At 36.8% G+C, this 20,455-nt stretch overlaps 1 protein-coding gene across 6 annotated transcripts in view; it reads left to right on the forward strand.

Moving 5' to 3' along the window:
* Positions 1-5,920, forward strand: part of pik3r1 (phosphoinositide-3-kinase, regulatory subunit 1 (alpha)) — a 54,290-nt gene extending 48,370 nt beyond the window's left edge. For all 6 annotated transcript variants that reach the window (XM_051929694.1, XM_028805496.2, XM_028805497.2 and 3 more), the window contains 5 exons: positions 165-307; positions 490-666; positions 793-867; positions 952-1,122; positions 1,426-5,920. In XM_051929694.1, coding sequence (XP_051785654.1) covers positions 165-307; positions 490-666; positions 793-867; positions 952-1,122; positions 1,426-1,615 — 756 coding nt within the window. In that variant the 3' untranslated portion in view covers positions 1,616-5,920. The remainder of the gene's footprint in view (positions 1-164; positions 308-489; positions 667-792; positions 868-951; positions 1,123-1,425) is intronic.
* Positions 5,921-20,455: the final 14,535 nt, after the last annotated feature.

Below are 20,455 nucleotides of genomic sequence, written 5' to 3' on the forward strand. Positions count from 1 at the left end.
AGATGAGAACTGTGTACTGTTTATATATTTTATTTTTATAATACTATATATTGTGTGTATGTATAATTTTCTGTCTTTAATATCAGGATAGTTCATTCAGATTTGTGCCTTAAGCATTCAATATGCAGATGGTGACTTTCTTTTTATCGATTTCTTTTAATTAGGAGATTCAAATGAAAAGAACTGCTATTGAAGCCTTTAATGAGACCATCAAAATTTTTGAAGAGCAATGCCAAACACAGGAACGATACAGCAAAGAGTACATAGAGAAATTCAGGAGAGAAGGAAATGAAAAAGAAATTCAAAGGTACACATTACATTTTATGTACTTATAGGTGAAAATATTACTCGTAAATATGTTACTGTACCAGACAAATACAGTTTTAACTGTCGTGAATGGAATATCAAAAGTTCATATATTAAAAAAAATGTTTTAAATGTTTCAGTTGTGAGATGTTTAACTTGCAATGCCTCCTTTGTCTCTTTCAGAATCATGGTGAATTATGAGAAGCTGAAGTCTCGAATCAGTGAAATTGTAGATAGCAAACGGCGTTTGGAAGAGGATTTAAAGAAACAAGCATCAGATTACCGTGAGATTGACAAACGCATGAACAGTATCAAGCCTGACCTTATTCAGCTCCGAAAAACAAGAGACCAGTACTTATTGTAAGTATGCCAGTGGTTATTGTGGTATTTTTTTATTGTTTTATTTTATGGCCATACATCTTCTTTGTTACAGATTATGCATTTCAGATTTTGACCTTTTTTTTTTTTTGTTTGTATCATTCTCAGGTGGTTAACACAAAAGGGTGTAAGGCAGAAGAAACTCAATGAATGGTTGTGCATGAAGAATGATAATACAGAAGAGTAAGTGTATATTGTTTTTTCTTAATTACAGCATTGAATTTAAAGAGAATATGTGAAAGCTTAGTTTTGTTCTTCTCATTTTAGCCAATACTCTATGGTGGAAGATGAGGAAGACTTGCCTCACCACAACGAGCATTTATGGAAACTGGGGAACATCAACAGAACTCAAGCAGAAGCTTTGCTCCGAGGAAAGAGAGATGGGACATTCCTTGTCCGGGAGAGCAGCAAACAAGGCTGTTATGCCTGTAGTGTTGTGTATGTATAATTTGTGCTGAATCTATAACTCTTAAGATCAGAATTTTTAAGGAAAGGTTTTAAATTATAGCCATGTGAACTACATTTTACTTTAATTAATTTGGCCTATATGAAAGGCTAGGGTGTTTTATTGTTTTCATCTGTTTTTATATTTTGCTGAATTACCTCACTATTATCAGTACTTAAGGTTTCTACTTACGTGTCTCTATGTTTGTTCCTTGAAAAGCAGTTCAAATTGTTAAACATAAAAACATTATGCGTCTGACATGTATTTCTGTTTTTTTTTTTTTTTTTTTGTTATAGTGTGGATAATGAAGTGAAGCATTGTGTCATCAACAAGACTCCTACAGGATATGGGTTTGCAGAGCCATACAACTTGTATAGTTCCCTTAAAGAACTGGTGCTTCATTACCAGCACACATCACTTGTACAGCACAATGACTCTTTGAATGTGACTCTAGCATACCCAGTTTATGCACAGCAAAGACGATGAAGGCAACATGCTTTATTGGACTGATGGCCTCTTGAAAGGAATACAAAGGATGCCTTTGGAGCTGAGAATGCCTGTGTATGTTTTATCAGGCCTGACATGAGCCTACTGCACATTTCAGCTGGAGAAGGAAAGAACGTGACAGTAAATGGTGTCGAGCTGTGAATGTACTTTTTTGATTTTTTAGTGCTTTTAAAAAGAAAAAGAAATAAACTGTTAAGAAATAAAAGCACAAAATGGGACTGCTATACTATCTCCTGGTCGGAGGACACAGAGGCCTTTTCTTAATGGTGCTTGTTTACATTCTTTTCAAAGCTTTACCAGCTGGAATGTCAAACGCTGAGACATGGGGTGCAAGAACTTTTTTTTGTACAGATGGTTTTTTTTTTTTTTTTTTTTTGTATTATTTTTCAAATTTTGTTGTTTGTTCTTGTGTGTGTGCGCGTGTGTGTGTGTATATATAAAACCAGTTACCCTGTTTGGGATGGGAAGCACCCAGTTTTCCTCCCCCATCAGTCCAGCCTTCATTTTTAGTGCTTGGACCAGGTGATTTATGTAGCAAAATGGCACTTTCAAGTAACTGAAACTTCTCTTGAGAGGACTTGACTACGAATGTGGTACAGCTTTGTAAAATCTAACCTCAAGATACTGATTTTTTTTTTTTTTTTTCTCCTTTCAAGCACTAGTGGAAACTTGTGAATGACTGTTTCCCCTGATCTTTGGACTAAAAGCAGGAAAGACCGACATGGTATATCATATTGTACATAGTAAAGGAAGGACTTGAAGCAAAACTATGTAATAGAACCTAAAATACCAAACATTTTCTGCTCATCCTTCATTTTACGCTAATTGTGCTATGCAAAACTTCTGCTTTTTCCATTCAGTGCTGAATTTTTATTTTAAATTGTACCATTAATATAAGCTTGTTTTTATTTTCATTTTTTATTTGTGTCATTGTCCCATTACATATTTAACGAGATCCCTCACTGCATACCCACAAACAATTGGCTTTATTATTAATGATTAAAATATACTTTCATTTTTTGCAATGACAAAACTTATTTTTTGGTTTTATGTATTACAAAGAATTTATATAAAATGCTTTGTTGGACAAAGCTCGCTTAAGTTAACAGAACATTTTTTTTTTTTTTTTTTTTTTTTTTTTTAAATTTTCACCCCTATCATGCATTAATGATTATTTCTTTCTGAACCTGGAGGATATTTTTATGTAACTGGGGGGTTGGGGGTTGGGAATCCCAGAGACAGTGGAATATTCTAATTTGAGGTTTTAATGTAAAAAAAAAAAAGAAAGAAATTGAAAGAAAACAGCCTAATACAATACATCTGTTAATCTTGAAAGATCCCCACATGCATTGCCCTGAAATGAAACATCTGGGTGGTATGAACGATAGTCTATGTGGGCAAATTAACTTTAGAAAGGTCGGTGAGGATGTCTTTTTTTTTAATATTGTAGTGTATTTTCTGTATCAGAAAACCCCTTTACTGTTTAAAATTGATGAAACTGGTAACTTGTGACATACTTGTTAAATTAAATACCAGTACACTTTAAAAAACTGTTACATGCACTATATAAAATATAGTATCTAAAAAGCTAACAATAAACAATAAAAACACTTTTAAAGTTGTATGCATTTTAGATCAGATAGGGTTTATTCTTTCTTTTTACATCACTAAGGTTTTGGAGCATTTTCTGTGCTGAGCACCATTAAACTCTTTTCTGCCTTTACTATTTTGCACTGTCAAGTATGTGTCCTCTCATACACAGGTATTCAGAATTGTTATTTATTCTGCCTGTCACTCATTTCGCAAAGGTGTATATTTACACATTTTATTTAGTTGCATAAATAAAAGATTAAACTATTGAAGTGAGTGTATTAATACAATATTTTGTTGCCTGGTGATCTGTAACTGTGTAAAATTGCTTTTGCCCAGTGTTTGCATGTGTTTCCTCTTTGGTCACTTTTAGTAAGTATTTTTTTTTTTTATCAGATACTAAATTTACAGGTAAAATGCACAGAATAGACTGTACACCTGAAACCCATAATGAGTACTTCATTCTATATTTGTCCCACTCTTTAAATTTAAAGTGGCAGTATATTTTAAACTATTGCCTTAGTTTGTGCCAGTAGCAACAGGCTTGGGACAGCAATTTACCATGGAAGGGTTGCCAGGCTGTCATACACTTAACACATATGTACACTTGTTTGGTCATATTGGTTCAGTTTAGGGTCCACCCTAAACTGAGTCTATTAAGTTAACATGCTTGTCTTTAAGGTATCAGTGGAAAATTAAATAATGAACCTGGAGTACACCCTCACAGTTTACGAGAATGGGAAGAGTTGTAGGAATCTGGTACAAACTACCAAGTCATGTAGTTGAATCAGAAATCTTGACAACCTTTGAGAAGTATCTGGATGAGATTTAGGGTCAGCTTAGCTGTCAGCTAACCAAACGAGCTTTCATGGCACTGAATGGTCTCTCTCTCATTTGTGAAATTTCTTATATGCAGGCCTGGATCCTAAAAGCAATGAAGTGCAAGCTTGAACTATTGCATTACTAGTCTCACATCTGGGGACAGCATGTTAAAAGTTTATAGCGAATAGCAGCAAAGCCTGCCACTGCAAAGGCTCCGCCCACTGGGTTTCTTCCTAAAACACCCGCCTGCACTCTTCCAGTTCGTGCCATGGATTCAGGGTGATAGGAAAAGATACTGAGCTTAAGACTTGAAGCTGCCAGAAAATAAAACTAAAATTGTTATTATCCGTTCAGGAGCTCAGTAACTAAAGCTTTTAAGGTTAATTTGTACATTTTAATGAGTGTAGCAACAGAAGAGACAGACAGACACGCATACGTGTAGGACACTGCAGGTTCTTGGTCAAAGTGTTTCTGTCTGCTACAAATTCTGTCATTCTGAATATTGCAGCATTTTATGGTATGAAAACAGCAAATACAGTTTAGAAAGCACAGTGCTGTGTAGATAATACTACGTGTTAAAATGCAGCAGCTATATTCTGGCATGGCATGTTTGCATTTCCAGTTAGACAGTAATGTTTACTTCCTTTAGTTTAGATGTGCAGTTAGAAGGTGGATATTGTGCAGCTTTGTCCGTGCTTCTGCTGGTGTCATTACAAACTTTTACTGATTTGTGTGTTTAGTACACCAAAATCTGCATCTCCCGTGGCACTGATTTTCTCTTCCTTTTTGGCTAGATGTGACATTTATTTCAAATGCATATCTTGCAATTCATATTTTCATCTATATAGCTGCCAGTTCTTTCAGCCTTCCCTTGATTTCATTACTGTTGTAACCGAAAAACAGCGAGCACACACAGCACCTGCGATAACGTATTGTTCACTTTTACCATTGGTCCATTGATGTCTTTGAATGCCAATGTATAATCTGATGTTATCCCCTGCAACAGGTTATGCTTTTTTTATCACATGCAACACTCATTGATATGTTTAAAATTAGTCTTTTTAGATAGATAGATAGATAGATACTTTTTTAATCCCAATGGGAAATTCACAAAACACCTTTTTTTAGGAGACTTTTCCACCATAGACAGTTTATCGTAATCAGAAGCTTGCCATTCTGTCAGGCCAGGTTAACAAGAGCACACCTTTATTCTTCTTTGCAGCCCCAAATCCACCTTTCTTCTTTGAGTGTCACCTTCATGAGGCATTGAAATGGTCTAGAAATGTGACAAGTCGGTGAGCCTTCTAACTGTTCCCATACAGTTTTAAGCATCATTCACTCATTATGGTCTCCAGACGTTTATAAATAGAATTCTGAAGGTCTTCCAACTTGCCGGGAGAACTCATGGGGTGGTGGTAGGATTGGCACTCCAGCCACTGTAAAAAGCCTCACACCGTTCCATTCCATTCGAAGTAGTGTGGTGCTGGGGTGTCGCCCGTTCCACGTGGGTGCGCTCAGGTCCTAATTTGAGATCCTGAAGTGGTTCATCGTGTGGTGGGTGCAGCAACGCGCCGTAACAATGAATGTTCCCAACCTTTCTTCTCTCTGGCTCAGCGAGACTACTGCACCAACCTTCCTGGCAACGAGAGATACTGATTGGCAAAATAAGGAGTGGATTGTGCATTCTGGTTTTGCCTTTTTCAGTTAACCCAATGTACTGGAGGGGTTATTTGTAACACTATAATAATTTCATTAGTAGGTCATTAATAACATTATGAGGTTATACAGATTATTAGTTTCTATACATTCAAGTGGTTGTTTGTATACATCATTAAATGAGAGCTCATTTGTTGATAACGCTTTATAATAACTTTAATAATAACCCAGTAACACATACTGTATAATACTTCTTCACATCTTTAACAATAATTTACTCATTAGGGGCAGATTATTGTGCAGTGGCTAATCTAAACCTGAAACTATTCATCCATTGCAATGGTGTATTAATAAAAGTAATGAAGATTATTATATCATTACTGGGTTATTAGTGTATTGTAATGTATTAAATATTTGTTCGCAAAAGGAGAACATATAGTTGCATAGCAGAGTCTGACTTTTTAGTGCACATTTTTCACATGTTGCGTTTACATGCATTGCTTTTTTCATTTATTATGTCAACTACAGCAAGAGCCATCTGTCCATCAGTTGCAGTCATTTTTTGGCCTGGAGAGAATGAAATACTACACTCTACATATTTTAAACAAGGTGAAAAGTATTAAATGGGCACAAATCATTCAGTGGACATTTTGACAAGCTGAATGGTGTCAAGTTTCATCCCTCAACTGTAGCTTTGGGTGGGTAGAACAGTGTCTGATATTCTTTATATGCTATTAGGTTTTTCATTTTTCCCCTTTTTTTCTTTCAGTTTTGCAGACTATTTCAAAGATGACAAATGAAACCATACTCTATATTTTAACAAAGTTTTAGCATACAGCCTGGAAAAAAATAAAGCCTATAAATCCATTATGTACTTCGTTTATTTCAAATCAGGCTTTTATACTGGAAGGGTTTTTTGAAGAGGCCTAGCATAAATAAAACATGAAAAAGCTCAAAAAATATATATTTTGACATTATCATAGCGACCACAAATTATTGTTGCTTGCTTGTTCTTCTTGGTAATCATTTCCAAATTTCCCCAAGGGATTTTAATAAAATTGCTCAGCTGAATTGTCTTACAATTGGATTTTTCGTCTAGTATGAGAGGCACATTCTTTTGTTCTTCTTGTTTCCACAACTACTGTACCATCTTCTTTTTGTTATGCTTAAGCTCATGATAATTATGTCTGTTTTGCATTGCTTTCATCCTGTATTATGCTGTTAAAATAAAGTTTCACTTTCACAATATATAGTCCACTTTCTTAATTAAAGAAAACAATCAATAATGGTTGATTTCATAAGTTAACTAGAGTATTTTTCAGGCAGCCCTCTGTGCTGTCTGACTGAGAAAATGAGATGTAATAAAAATGACTTGTGAAAAGTACCCATAAATAAGTAGGAAAAAAATGATTTTTGGAAATTCAACCTGGCTTAACACAGGGTTCTCAAACTTCAGTCCTAGAGGGCCGCTGTGGCTCCAGGTTTTCATTCTAACCCTTTTCTTAATTAGTGACCTTTTGAATTAATTTTAATTGACTTGCTCTTGAAGACTCCAACCCCTTAATTGTTTCTTTTTCCTTAATTGGCAGCCAAACAATAATGAGATACAAAATGAATCAAAACATAACCAGCAAACTGTGACCATCATACAATATCTGAAAAATAAAGAAAGATGAAGGTCTCAGGAATGCTGATCTGCTCAGGTCCACAAAACATTTTAACGGTGCTCTTAAAAAAGAGAAATGAACAATTAAAGAAATGTCTGCTATTGCATAATGAAAGCAGCAACAAGCCATGGAATTAAAGAACGAGTTTAATTAACAACAAGACTTGCCGCCTATTTAAGCAACTGGTTGGAATGAAATTGGTTGGAGTCTGTGGCCCTGACTTAGTTGGTCTTCTGTTCACTCACTCACTTCATATTTCATTTCTGTTTAAGGAAAGAAATGAAGAAATTCCAGGGAACAAATCTTAAAAAACAAGTCAGTTAAAATTAATTTAAAAGAAGTTATTTGGGAGCAAAAACAGGTTACTAATTAAGAGAAGGGTTCGAATGAAAACCTGCAGCCACACCTGAGAGGCAAAAAGATGTACTCTTAAACACAGTGGCGTAGCTAGAGTTTGTGCCACTCGGTCCAGGCAGTGCTTCAATTTGCCGCCCTCCAACATATCTGAATATGTTAACCTATTTAAATAGAGAATTAAAATGACGTATAGAGAAAAATGATGATAAATTTTGCATAGATGTATTCATATATAGAGAAGCAGCAATAATTTTTAACATATAATTATTTATAAGCATCAACTAGACAAGAATATAGTACAGACACACTGATAAGACGTGTTCTGATTATTAGTTTAATATAATTACACTGCGAAAATCAGAATCAGTGTAGTGTACAAGTGATAGGTGGGGATGATTTCTGCGCAGAGCAAGAACGCGTTCAGACTGATAACGAAACAAAATTATAACTTGTAAATTAGTTGTTCATCTTCCTAGAAATTATTATTGGTGTAATGTTTATGTTTATTTTTGTTATTGCTTCATAAATTTCAACTGCTGTGTCTGATGCCATCACAGAAGGACAGTCTGAAAATTATTTCTGAAGCATTTGTGGATAAAAATCAGAGAATTTGACTTTTTTCATTCATGAGTGATATTTTTCCGAACGCTGCTGCTTATACACGAATTGTACTGAGCATTTTTGGCCAACAATGCCACCCCCAAAAATGTGCCGTCCAGGGCGGATCACATCCTCCACCCGCCGATAGCTAAGCCACTGCATAAACAAAAGATGTAATCCAGCGAGACAATAAAATTGTTATTCATGTTAGTTGAGAAGTTAGTTGAGTTACCTGAGGTCTTAGATGAGGTACCACTTTGGCCAATGGAAATGTTTGCCTGCCCTGGGGAGGACAATGTCCTCCCATCAGCCCCAGTGTACTCCTGCTACCTGATGGGAATTGCAGTCCCCACGTCGGCGCTAGATTTTGCGTTGCATCTTCCCTTTACAACCCAATATGCTATAAAGCCTATAGTTCAAGTTGGACCGATGTCAAGGCAGTTCAACCATTTTTGTGTGACTGACAAACATGCAAACAAACATCTTATGGTTTTACTTATATAGATTATAGTAATTTACTTTGTTCCAAAGTTCTGAGAGGAAACATTTAATTTTTAAATGAATTTCTGGTCTAAGGTTTGGTAAGCTGTCAAGAAATGGGTCGATGGTTCACTGTTTTATTTGTTTGTGCACCAGACCCTACACTTATATATTGTTGCTGATTTGGCTGTCACATGTACAGTAGGTCCACTTTTGGCCTTCACAAAACTGCAAACCGAGCTATGCATGTGTAAGGCAGACTCATCTGAAAATGCAGCCTTTGAAAGGCCTTTGAGCACCAGTAGAGCAGAAGCATGACGCACAAATGTACCCCTCCAGTCAGTTCTAGAAGCCCCTTGTTTAAATCTACCTGAACTAAAGAAGATAAGAAATGAGGTGTTTGGCTATCATTATGACAAAGGTGTTCTAGTAAAAGAATCAATAATACAACTTTGGCATTTGTACTACCTAAATTAGGAGTATAGTGATTAGCAGAGTTTCCTATAAAATTATTAATAAAGTCTTCTGAGCCCCTTAGGGGTGGCAGTACCTGCTTCTGAGCCTTAGGTCAGAAGTACATCACAATTGCCAGCTTTTGCTCTTAATATTATGTTAATTACATAATTATGCTTCTTTTTTTATCTCATTTTCTTGTTGAGACTTGTTTTTAAAGTCCTCAACCCTCTGAGATTTCTAAATGTCCACTCTACCATTCACAATAAAGCTTTGGTTAGGTACCAATTTCCTTATTAACGTATGGATGTAGAATTATCCCCTAAAGACTGTAAATTAATTTAATCCAAATAATTCCTCTTAATTGGAGAACACAACCTTCTTACAGGCAGATTGGAACTGCATTAGATCTAGTAGGTAACAAGTGGGAAACCATTATTCCTCTTTACAAAATTCCTTTTTGCATGAGGCATAGATTGTCCATGAAAATGTGGAATCTGCACATCTGGACATTTCACATCTGTCCACAGATTTATCCGGTGCCTCCTGGCTCACCTTTCGACGTGTCTTAATATCTTTTTAAGCAAGACATTGAGTTTTTTTCGGGTTCCTCCTATTTTTGCCCTCTAGACCAATAAAACTCTTACTTTCAGGCCATTTTCGGACCATATTTTATGTAGGAAATTGTACCCTTATGATAAAAAGTAAAACCAAAAGATCAGAAGTTCTGCATGCCACATCAACCGATTCCAGGGATTCGGCTATTTCAAGGTTGCTGTTCACAAATATTAAATATTTTTCATATTTGATTCTTTACCGATGGTCCTAGCCTGCTAAGTGGTATTCATGACAGGTTAAAAGTGATACATTTCAAACACGACTTTATGAGATATCATTCTAGACTATTTCAAGGTCAGTGATTACAAATGTGTTGTTATTTTTCTAGGTATCTAGCCCTCTATGGACCTCTATTAGAGCGTGAATAATGTTCAATTTATATTACAGTTGAGAATATTTAGACTTTAATGTTTACATTGAAGCAGACATTTTAATACTTGAAATATTTGACACAACACGTCTTGTTTGTCCCCTGCTAAGGACTGGCAGCGTGTCCATGGAGATTGTTCCTGCCTCATGAATGGTGGGATAGGCAACCTTGCTCAGGATTAAGATAGCTTAGAAAATGATATAGTATGGTATTCTTGTTAATTATGATTTCTACCTCATGAAGTACATAATAACATTTCTTTTGAACATCCTGAATTAAGGTGGCGTAAGCAAATTTTTCAACATGCTTAAATTTTTATAAATTCACAATAATCATTGTCATCAACATAAACAATAGTGCTCTTTTTTATTCAACTGTTTCTAATTCTTTAGAAGTAAAAATCACACTGATATCATGTTGAGTTCAGGAGTTATTGAGGTTAAAAGGTGCAAAGGTCCAGTAAAAATGGCAACATTTAGTGAAGTTCTCTTAAGTTTTTTAATAGCTATTTATGCATAAAAAAAATCAAAACTTTGATTAGTGTACATTCTAAATAACACTATAGCAGAAATAACTGCAAAGTTTTATTAAAACAAGTGTGTTGGTTTACATGTGATGCTGTAATATACAGAGAAAAATTCAATGATATATATTGTAACGCTTAAGTCACTGTCTTGCACCGCAGAGAAGATGCTGAGTCCAAAGGCTTCAAGAAAACCAACTTTATTCCAATTTAAACAGGAACAATCAGGGTCTTTATTCAAATGGGAACTACGACTTTAATACACACAGACACAGCAAGCAAGCAGTGACGGGGCCAAGTCAGTGGCCGGGTTAGACTGTTCCCCGCATCAACCATTGGGTGACAAGCACGTTACACAGTGAGGCTGTTCACCTGTGATTGCCTCGACTATGGACAAGCAATTCCTTCCTATGTTAACAGAGTGTCGATGCACAGCGTACCTGGGGAGTTATCAGGGTCTCAAAAATCTCACCTATCCCCCACCCCCCAGCTTTGCTCACTTTGGGGTGAGCAAAGTGACAGTCTAAGCTGGGTTCGGCCAGATGTCAGAGGACATCAACATTGACATGTGCAGACCTGGGACGATGGCGAACATCAAAAGCAAATGGCTGCAAACTATTAAACCACCTAGTGAGTCGGGAGTTTGTATCTTTCTATTGGTACAGCCACTGGAGCGGCGCATGACCCATTGCTATGGTAAACTGTCTGCCCCACAAGTAATAGAGCAGGGCCCTCACTGCTCACTTAATTGCCAAACATTCCTTCTTGATGGTTGAGTAATTACGCTCCCTGGGGAGTAATTTACTGCTTAGAAACGTGATGGGATGTTCTTCCCTATCGAAACACTAAGAAAGCACTGCCCCCAAACCGAAAATACTCTCATCCATCTGTAGAATGAACTCCTTAGAAAACCAAGAATGAAGACAAATCGTCCTTTAAGCAAGACAAGGCCCTCTCAAAATTATTGGTCCAGAAATCGCTGAATTTTTTTTCTGCCCTTCGTCAGGTCAGTGAGAGTGGTGGCTCTGTGTGCAAACATTGGAATGAATCATCTGTAATAACCAGCAAGTCGATGGAAATCCTGATCCTGCTTCTGCGCTGCCGGACGTGGATATGCAAGCACTTCACCCATCCAACTGAGGATTAGTCAAACCATTCCCCATAGTGCACCGAAAATAATGTGTTTCCAACATACAGAATTTTCACTTCTTAGGGTTAGCTGTCAACCCAGCCAGCCTTAAACTGTCAAGCACCGATTGCAGGCAGGTTGAGAAACGACCTCTAATTATTACTGAAAATGATCATATCATCGCGATATGCTCCAGCATACGCGAAATCTGATCCATCATTGGCTGAACTCAAGCAACCTATCCAGAGTGGTGAATGTGGTCTTCTCGCAACTGGACTCCGCCAGGGGCACCTGCCCGAGTTTCTCTAACAAGTCAACAATATACGGCATCAGGTTTGCATCAATTTTGGAATCCTCATTCAAGCATCAAAAATCTATACAGAACCACACAGAGCCGTCCAGTTTTAGGACCAGAACAACTGGGCTTCACCACTCACTTTAACTCTTGTGAATTACACTCAACTCAAGCATCTGCTTCACCTCCTCATGTATCACCTTCCTCGTTGCTTCTATAAGACAATATGGGTGCATCTGTATTTTAATGCCAGGTTACACTTACGATCTAGTGTTCAGCAATTTCAGTCCTGCCAGGCACAGCCAAAATGACATCTGTGTTCCTTCCGACCAGTGACAGCAACTCAGCCTTCTGGGTGTCTGTCACATCCTCACCAAAAACAACCTTGGTCTGAGATACTGTGGTAGAGGTGGCCAACATCTCCTAGGGTTTGTGTTACTCCTTCAAAAGATTCACGTGTAAGATTTGTACAGGGAATCCTAACCTCATAACTAACAGGAGACATGTTTTTCAACAACTGCCGGACCTATCCACTTCACCTGAAATTTATGTGGGTCAGACTGGATTAAAAACAGTAACTGAACGCCCTTTTTGAATTTACAAAGTTTGCTTTCTTGGCATAATTATGTTTCTGCACATCTTGTTCACACTGCTGATGTTCCACAGCGATAGAACACAATTTAGAAACTGATCAACAAATCTCACCCTGTGAGTTACAATGTGATCACTTCTGTCGCATAGTCAGCATATCATTTATCCAGTAATTTGCTCACAACATTCAAAACACTTTCTTGCTAAAACATTGTAAGATAGATACTTCCAGAGAAAGCAGTGCACATCATAAACAGGAAAGGTAATTCACATGGGACTGAGTTTTTGAATTGAAGAATTGCCTCACCACCTCATTCATTGGTCGAGAGTACTATAAAAACTTGCAGCAGAAGCTCAGTGTAAAAGTCTTTTGCTGATCCCCCTATCATTTGTAGGAAATTGAAGATCAAAAGGAACATCAGTTAGTTTTGCTACAGATGGGCCCAAAGGAGCGTTAGCTCATACTACATGCTCTTATCTTAACTTTAGCATGATCTTGTGAGCAGAATACAAAGGAAAAGAATATAAAACATAGGGGAAATTATAGAACTCGTCTTCGCTTGTTTTGTTTTTTTTTTTGTTTTTTTTTTGTTTCTGAACAGCTAAGCTTAAAACCAATCCAGAAGGAAGACTGGTTGATAAAAGGTCATATGGTCTTTTTCTGGTATTCTGTGTCCTTTTTTATGCAAATGCCTAGAGCATCTTTTGTCTTATATTTCATGTTTATTTCCATATTGATCCTCAATAACTAAGTGGGAAAATGCTGGTCCAGAATAAATAATGTATAGCTTATCATAATATTTTTTACTGCATGCCATGCTTGAAATACACAAAATATGAAATACTGTAAGAAAAAGCCGTGAAATTTCACATGTCCAAAACTGAATTATAGAAATACTGGAAATAGCCAACTTATTTCATGCAGAAAATTGAATTTTCATAAAAGAGAGGAAAACAAAGGATTTATCAATAGGGTTTTACTTTCATTTTGAATAGGTGAACATATTGTTCATTAATCAAGTTGAATGAGTGTACAGGTAATAGTTTGGGATTTCTTTATGTTCCTGTGGGTTTTTAATGAAGTGCAACTGTTGACTACACAATTTTCTTAGTATATCTGTGTATCTGTGTGTATGTGTGTTTGTGTGAGTGTGTTCCTGCCCTGTGAAGTACCCAGCAATGGAATGTCATCCCATCTTATGTTAGTTTCTACTTTGTGTCAAAAGAAAGTGGCAGAAAATGGACAGATGGACTCATTGTGTGCCTAGCAGCAACAGCTTTGACTTTTGCCCTATACACACATCTTAGACACATGCTGGAAGGTTCATTGGCTGGGAATGGAAGTACAGGGAAAGAGAAAGTGAGGGAGGCCAATGCTGAGGAGGATGGATACAGTAAAAGGAAATCTATAGGAAAAGAGTTTGACTGACGAGGACGTACAGGACCAAGCTGTTTGGAGAAAGGTTGATCAAGCACATCCAATCCACATAGAAATGGGAAAAGATGAAGAGGAAGAAGAAGAAGAAGAAGAAGAAGAAGAAGAAGAAGAAGAAGAAGAAGTGGTGATTTTTCTGACCATTTGCATTGCTATCTGGTTTGTGAACTTCAGTGTCTCTGACCGTAAGCAACAGGCAGTGTACACCTCATCAGGACCTCTCTGCATTCTATTAACAACATCTTTATAAAGCATTGCATCTGCAATCTTATGGCATTGTTATAATACCACTGCCAACCCCTCACATGATCTGTTTGGACCACTTCCATCTAGCAGAAGGTACTATAGCATCTGAACTGGTTCTGCTAGGTTCAGCAACAGCTTTTATCCTTTTGCTGCCTGCCCACCACCTTCAGATCTGCTCCTAGTAGCTTATTTATATGCTGTACATTTGTTCCACTTGTTACTACTGTTGTTTATTATTATTAGTTGATGTTATCTATTCACTTACTTGTTATTAAGTTATCCATTTATAGTATAGAATTATTCTTTGCCTGTCTTGTACTTGTCCTGTGTTTATGTATATGTTGCACTGGGGTCCTGGTGAGTGTTATTTCGTGACACTGTATGCTCTACTACTGTGTATGGATGGTATGACACTAAGGCCACTTGAAACTTGACTTCATTGTTTCATGTCAGAGTTTCATTTTTTTGTTTGCTTTACTATGACCTTTTGGCAATGCAGACAGGCTTATTGCAACCATATGGTTAAATCCCAGGGTCTTTCTACAGTATTTCCACGTTTGCATAGTTGACATTGAGATAAGATGGTTACTGACATCATTATTACCTCAGAATTATAGATTTCACTTCTGACTGCTGATTATTTATGTGGTTCATATGCTTGATCTATTTAATCAATGTTTGTGGTCATTCTTTAAAAGTAAAAAAAAACACATTCATTATTGAAACTTTCCACATAAACCCTTTAAAAGATCATAAAGACTCAATTCAATTCAATTCAAACAATGCAATAAAATCAGTATTTTTATATTGTGTTAGAATGCAAGAATCTCAGGAAATATCGGTAGCCTATTTGCTTGGCCAATGACATATATGACAACTTAACATCTTATTATTTAATCTCAGATAGGTAACGTTACTTAGGGTATGTACTGCGATGATGAATTCAATATAGTCAGCTACCCTGCTAGGTAATTTGCAAGATTAGCATGCTAATTATTGATATTTACACTACAGAGGTGCACAGTGAAGCAAAACACATAAGTAGAGTCCAGAGGAGGAAATAAAAACATAGAATAGAGAGGAAAGAAACAAACTTGATGGGCAAGGGATACACGGCTGCTACTGCTAATATTATGATTACTCCTGCCTTCAGTTTTGGAACAACATGATAGTGAGGCAACGTGGTGGACTAACACTAACACACCACCTCCAATAAAAGCGAATTGCTCAGTTGCTGTTAACTGTTTCTACAATAAGCTCATTCTGCAAGCTAAAGTCTTCAAGTTACAGGAAGTTGGGTTTCTAAGGGTGTTGAGTGACACTGTTAAAACCTCACACTGTTCCATTCCATTTGAATTTGTGCGATGCTGAGGTGTCACCTGTTGCACGGCTGCACTCAGGTCCTAATTTGGAATTCTGAGGTGGTTTGGCATGCGGTGGGAGCAGCAATGCGCTGTATCAGTGCATGCTCCCAACCTCCTCCTCCTGCAGCTATCCCTAGCAAGCATTTATCAAACAATACATAATGCAAACATATTCACTTTATGTAATGAAGTTAGCCCACACTCTGACACCACAAACCAATCCATCAAATGCTAAAGAAACCTAGCAGCTGACTTTGCATTGAACATCAGCTTTGCTCCTGTTTATGGCAGTCCTACCACCTCAGCAGGGCACTCAGTCTTGCTAGTAAGAAATGAGGAAGTGGCTATTAGTCAATTAGCCAGCACCAGTAGCAATGGGCCTACAGCTGCCCTTGGATCCTTTACAAGCTGTAGAAATGGCCTAAAACCAAGAGCTGGGGGAGCCTTAACTCATATTAGTAAAGTCTCGCATACATGCTTTCCCTGGTAAACATTCTGGGGATGAAAACATGTTCCCATTTTATTTTTTTAACCAGTGGAATGATAAATGAAAGTGGCTATGTGCTGTTGAGATGAATTTTATTTTTTGCTATGTAAAAAATATAGCAGCTTTTCATCAGGACTGGTGGATACAAAAGTGAGAGGTTATTCCAACTGGCTCAAAATAACTTCAAAATTGTCAGGAAATTACCAGTTTCCAGTGATGCTGTTCAAACACCACCTGGGTAAGAGAAAATACCAGTAAGTGGTAGGGTAATTGGCAAATTATTAACCCCACTGTTCCTACAGCACCCGCACCATCTAAACGTGTTTCTGCAGCTCTGTCAAGTCTTACTCTGGAAGCAGCATAGGAAAGAACATGTTCAACGAATTAGACATTTTGTCTTTTGAAAATAAAAGAGGAAGGAGTTTGGCATTTAAGGCTAGTGTGGATGATTTTGTCTACCATCTCCATATTCACATGGGACTGAGTTTTTGAATTGAAGAATCTGTATATTCCATAAACATCATATGAGTGCATATATTTACAGGGTCATTATTGAAATGTGTACAGAAGTATCTATCTATCTATCTATCTATCTATCTATCTATCTATCTATCTATCTATCTATCTATCTATCTATCTATCTATCTATCTATCTATCTATTGTATAGTACCCTTGACTATCTATCTATCTATCTATCTATCTATCTATCTATCTATCTATCTATCTATCTATCTATCTATCTATCTATCTATCTATCTATCTATCTATCTATCTATCTATCTATCTATCTATCTATTGTATAGTACCCTTGACTATCTATCTATCTATCTATCTATCTATCTATCTATCTATCTATCTATCTATCTATCTATCTATCTATCTATCTATCTATCTATCTATCTATCTATCTATCTATCTATCTATCTATCTTGAATACTGACATGTAGGACTTGTGTCAATGCCTCGTATCTTTACAGACATAAAGAACGTTGCTTGCATTTTTCTGTGTGGTCAATTGCCCCTTCCACATTTTTTCTAGTTGTGACCTTAAACATATTATGAGATGGATCATACTGAATGTTCTGCTGGCAAAATGTGATCATGTAGCAGTGAGAATTTTGAGATGCAGACTGTTGGTCCATACAGTAATTTTTCTCACAGTAATTTTTTAACATTTTGTCTGCAAGGAATATGAGGGATGACCAACTGGCTATCTATCGATCTTGAAATTCTTACCTATCTTGAAAATCTTCTCATCAACATGTAGCATATCCGGCACCATGATTAGTGAGTATAACTACCTTACCACAAAACTTCAGTCATCCTTACTTGAAAATCTCAGGACAGATTTTTTTAACACTCTACCATTATGTGAGCATTGATGTTGCTTTTGTTATTAAATTTGACCACAGAGCATTAAAAAATATATGGCTAGGTGGATTATTATGGCAGAGTAGACTCGTAGTACTTTTCGGTCATTTTGATGCTATGGCTGGCTGCTGTCACTGAAACTTCCCTTGTCTTTGTTTATAATGATACGTGTTAGCTAGGAAATATAATTTTCACATTGGGAGAACTAATTTATTTTTTGAACTAGAGCACATCATATTCCAGTTATGTCACTGATTGTGACCTGCTGTTAAATTTGTTATCGATTAATCCCTTTGCTTTCACAAATCTTGTTGACTGTGAGCTTTGCTACTTACAGTAAATGAATGGTGCATTTAAGGACTTTAAAATTCCAGTAACTTTTAATTAACATATAGACTCATTGTTACCCAATGGAACCCATGTCATTATCCCAAACCAATTTTATATCTAGTTCTGTGATTTTTGTTAATTTGTACCCCAGAGAAGGCAGCTGGAGGGGGTGGCGGGAGATGTCCCCAGGATACCACTGGCTCCCCCACAGAGAGATGTACTGGTTTAGGGGACGAAACATCAGTGAGTGGCGGTTTCCAGCTGATAACCCTGCAGCTGACCTAAGGGCACCGGTGGAGGTGTGACAGGCTGAAGAGCAGAAGCTGGATAAACCATCTTACCTGTACAGTGAACTTCCTAGAAAATATTCATTTATAAATTAAATAAATTTGACTAAATATGTAATCAATTTACTATCACTTAAACAATTTACCAATTATTGCATCTTAACATATTTAAGAAAAACAGCAATTTTTTTCTAACATATCTTCTTTTTCCATTTTCTTCCATACTTGAAACAAGACAAACAGATGGCCAGAATGTATCCTAAAAAATTACTTACTTCCAAATAACTTTGCCACACTGGATGGTGAATGTTCATATTTACTTGTGTCTTATGTTTAAAAATAAAAGCAGAAAATATATTTAGATAACCAGCATTAACCTTGAGTTGAGATTCTCTCAATTTATTATACAGTAAATAGCAATAAGTATTTTTGCCAATTTTATTTCAGGCTGCAGAGTAGTCATGGATTAATAAAGAGATAAAAGAGCAGAGTTAGTGATGTTAAAAAAAGATCTGTAGAGCCCTGAAAACAGCAGTGAGTGGGCTTTATAATTGCTCCACTCTAATTGTGTGCTCCGCTCTCTTAAATTTTTGATTCCGATGTAAAATGTAAAAATAAATATTGCTTTTAGTGGATTTCTTAGTTTTGAAAGAACAGTCATTAACAGTTCTTATGTATTATTTCCTTTTTATCTGATTGAAATTAAAATTAACTAGATAGATAGATAGATAGATAGATAGATAGATAGATAGATAGATAGATAGATAGATAGATAGATAGATAGATAGATAGATAGATAGATAGATAGATAGATAGATAGATAGATAGATAGATAGATAGATAGATAGGAATGAGGAAATGTAGCTTTTACAGATACTCCTACAAATATCACCACAAACAACTACAACAACGCCCTCAAACACAAACAAGAACTGCAAAAAAGAAAAGGAAAAAACTTCTGATTCCATTAATGATAACAGAGCATTCCCAGTGAGGCATTATGCAGATGTATTGCTGTTGGTATAAAGGAGCCCCCTTAGCGTTCCTTGACACACTTCTGCTGAATAATTTGTTGGCTGAGTGTGTCAAAGCAAAGATGTGCAGCATTGTTGGTAATGACACTCAGTTTTCACTTTAATTCTCTCCTTTGCTACTACCGCCAGGGGTTGAGAGTGTGTCACATACTGTAACTGAGCCTGACCTTTTATTTAACTTGTTGATTTGGTGGGCCTCTCCTGAAGTGATGTTATTAGCCCACCACACTAAAACACAGATAATCACACAGGCCATCACAGAGTTGTAGAACATGTAAAGGATGTCATACTCACATTAAAGGAATGCTGTCTCCCAAAGAAAAAAGTCTACTCTGCCCTTTCTTATATACGTTCTAATGAATACTTGACCAGTCCAGTCTATCATTAATTTGGACCCCAGGTATTTGTAACAGTGCACCATATCCACATATATTCCCTGAATAGTAACTGGGCTTAGAGGCTCTTTGGTATAGCGAAGGTCAAACAACACTTTGTTGTTAAGATGCAGACAATTCTCCTTACACCAAGAAACAAAGTTCTCCACCAGACTCCTTTCCTCTGTCTCATCCCTTTATCAATAACCCCATTAGTGCAGAATCATCAGATAATTTCTACAAGTGACATGACCTGGTGCGGAATTTTCTGTGAATGGTCTGCAGGAAAGCGAGAAAAAAAGGTCAGCGCACTCCGCCACCCCCTGGTCTGGCGTGAAATTACTCTCATTTAGACCCTTTAGCTGCCTCCCATGTGCACGTGTGAGACACATGTGACTAAGAATTTCACTGTGTTCTGTACATATTATCATTATAACACTATAAACCTATTTATCAGAACAAATTGATTTTCAGCACCTATAAGTCCAACACATAAGAGTAGGATATGTGCAGAAGGTATATAATAAGATGGAGTTTGACTCTGAACCTATCACATTTTAGCTCCCAGCTCCATTCCCTTAGTTATGCTGCTTTGCACCCTGCAGTTTGGCTTATATGCCTCATAATATTCCTGCTGAGTTGCCTCTAGGATTGTATGCTGCTCTCTTATGTGCATTGCAGTTTGGAAACTGTAGCAGATGTTGCTTGTCATTTACGCTGTGTAAACTGTGAAGGAAAG

Source organism: Erpetoichthys calabaricus, chromosome 7 (genome assembly GCF_900747795.2).
Source record: "Erpetoichthys calabaricus chromosome 7, fErpCal1.3, whole genome shotgun sequence".
Lineage (NCBI taxonomy): Eukaryota > Metazoa > Chordata > Cladistia > Polypteriformes > Polypteridae > Erpetoichthys > Erpetoichthys calabaricus.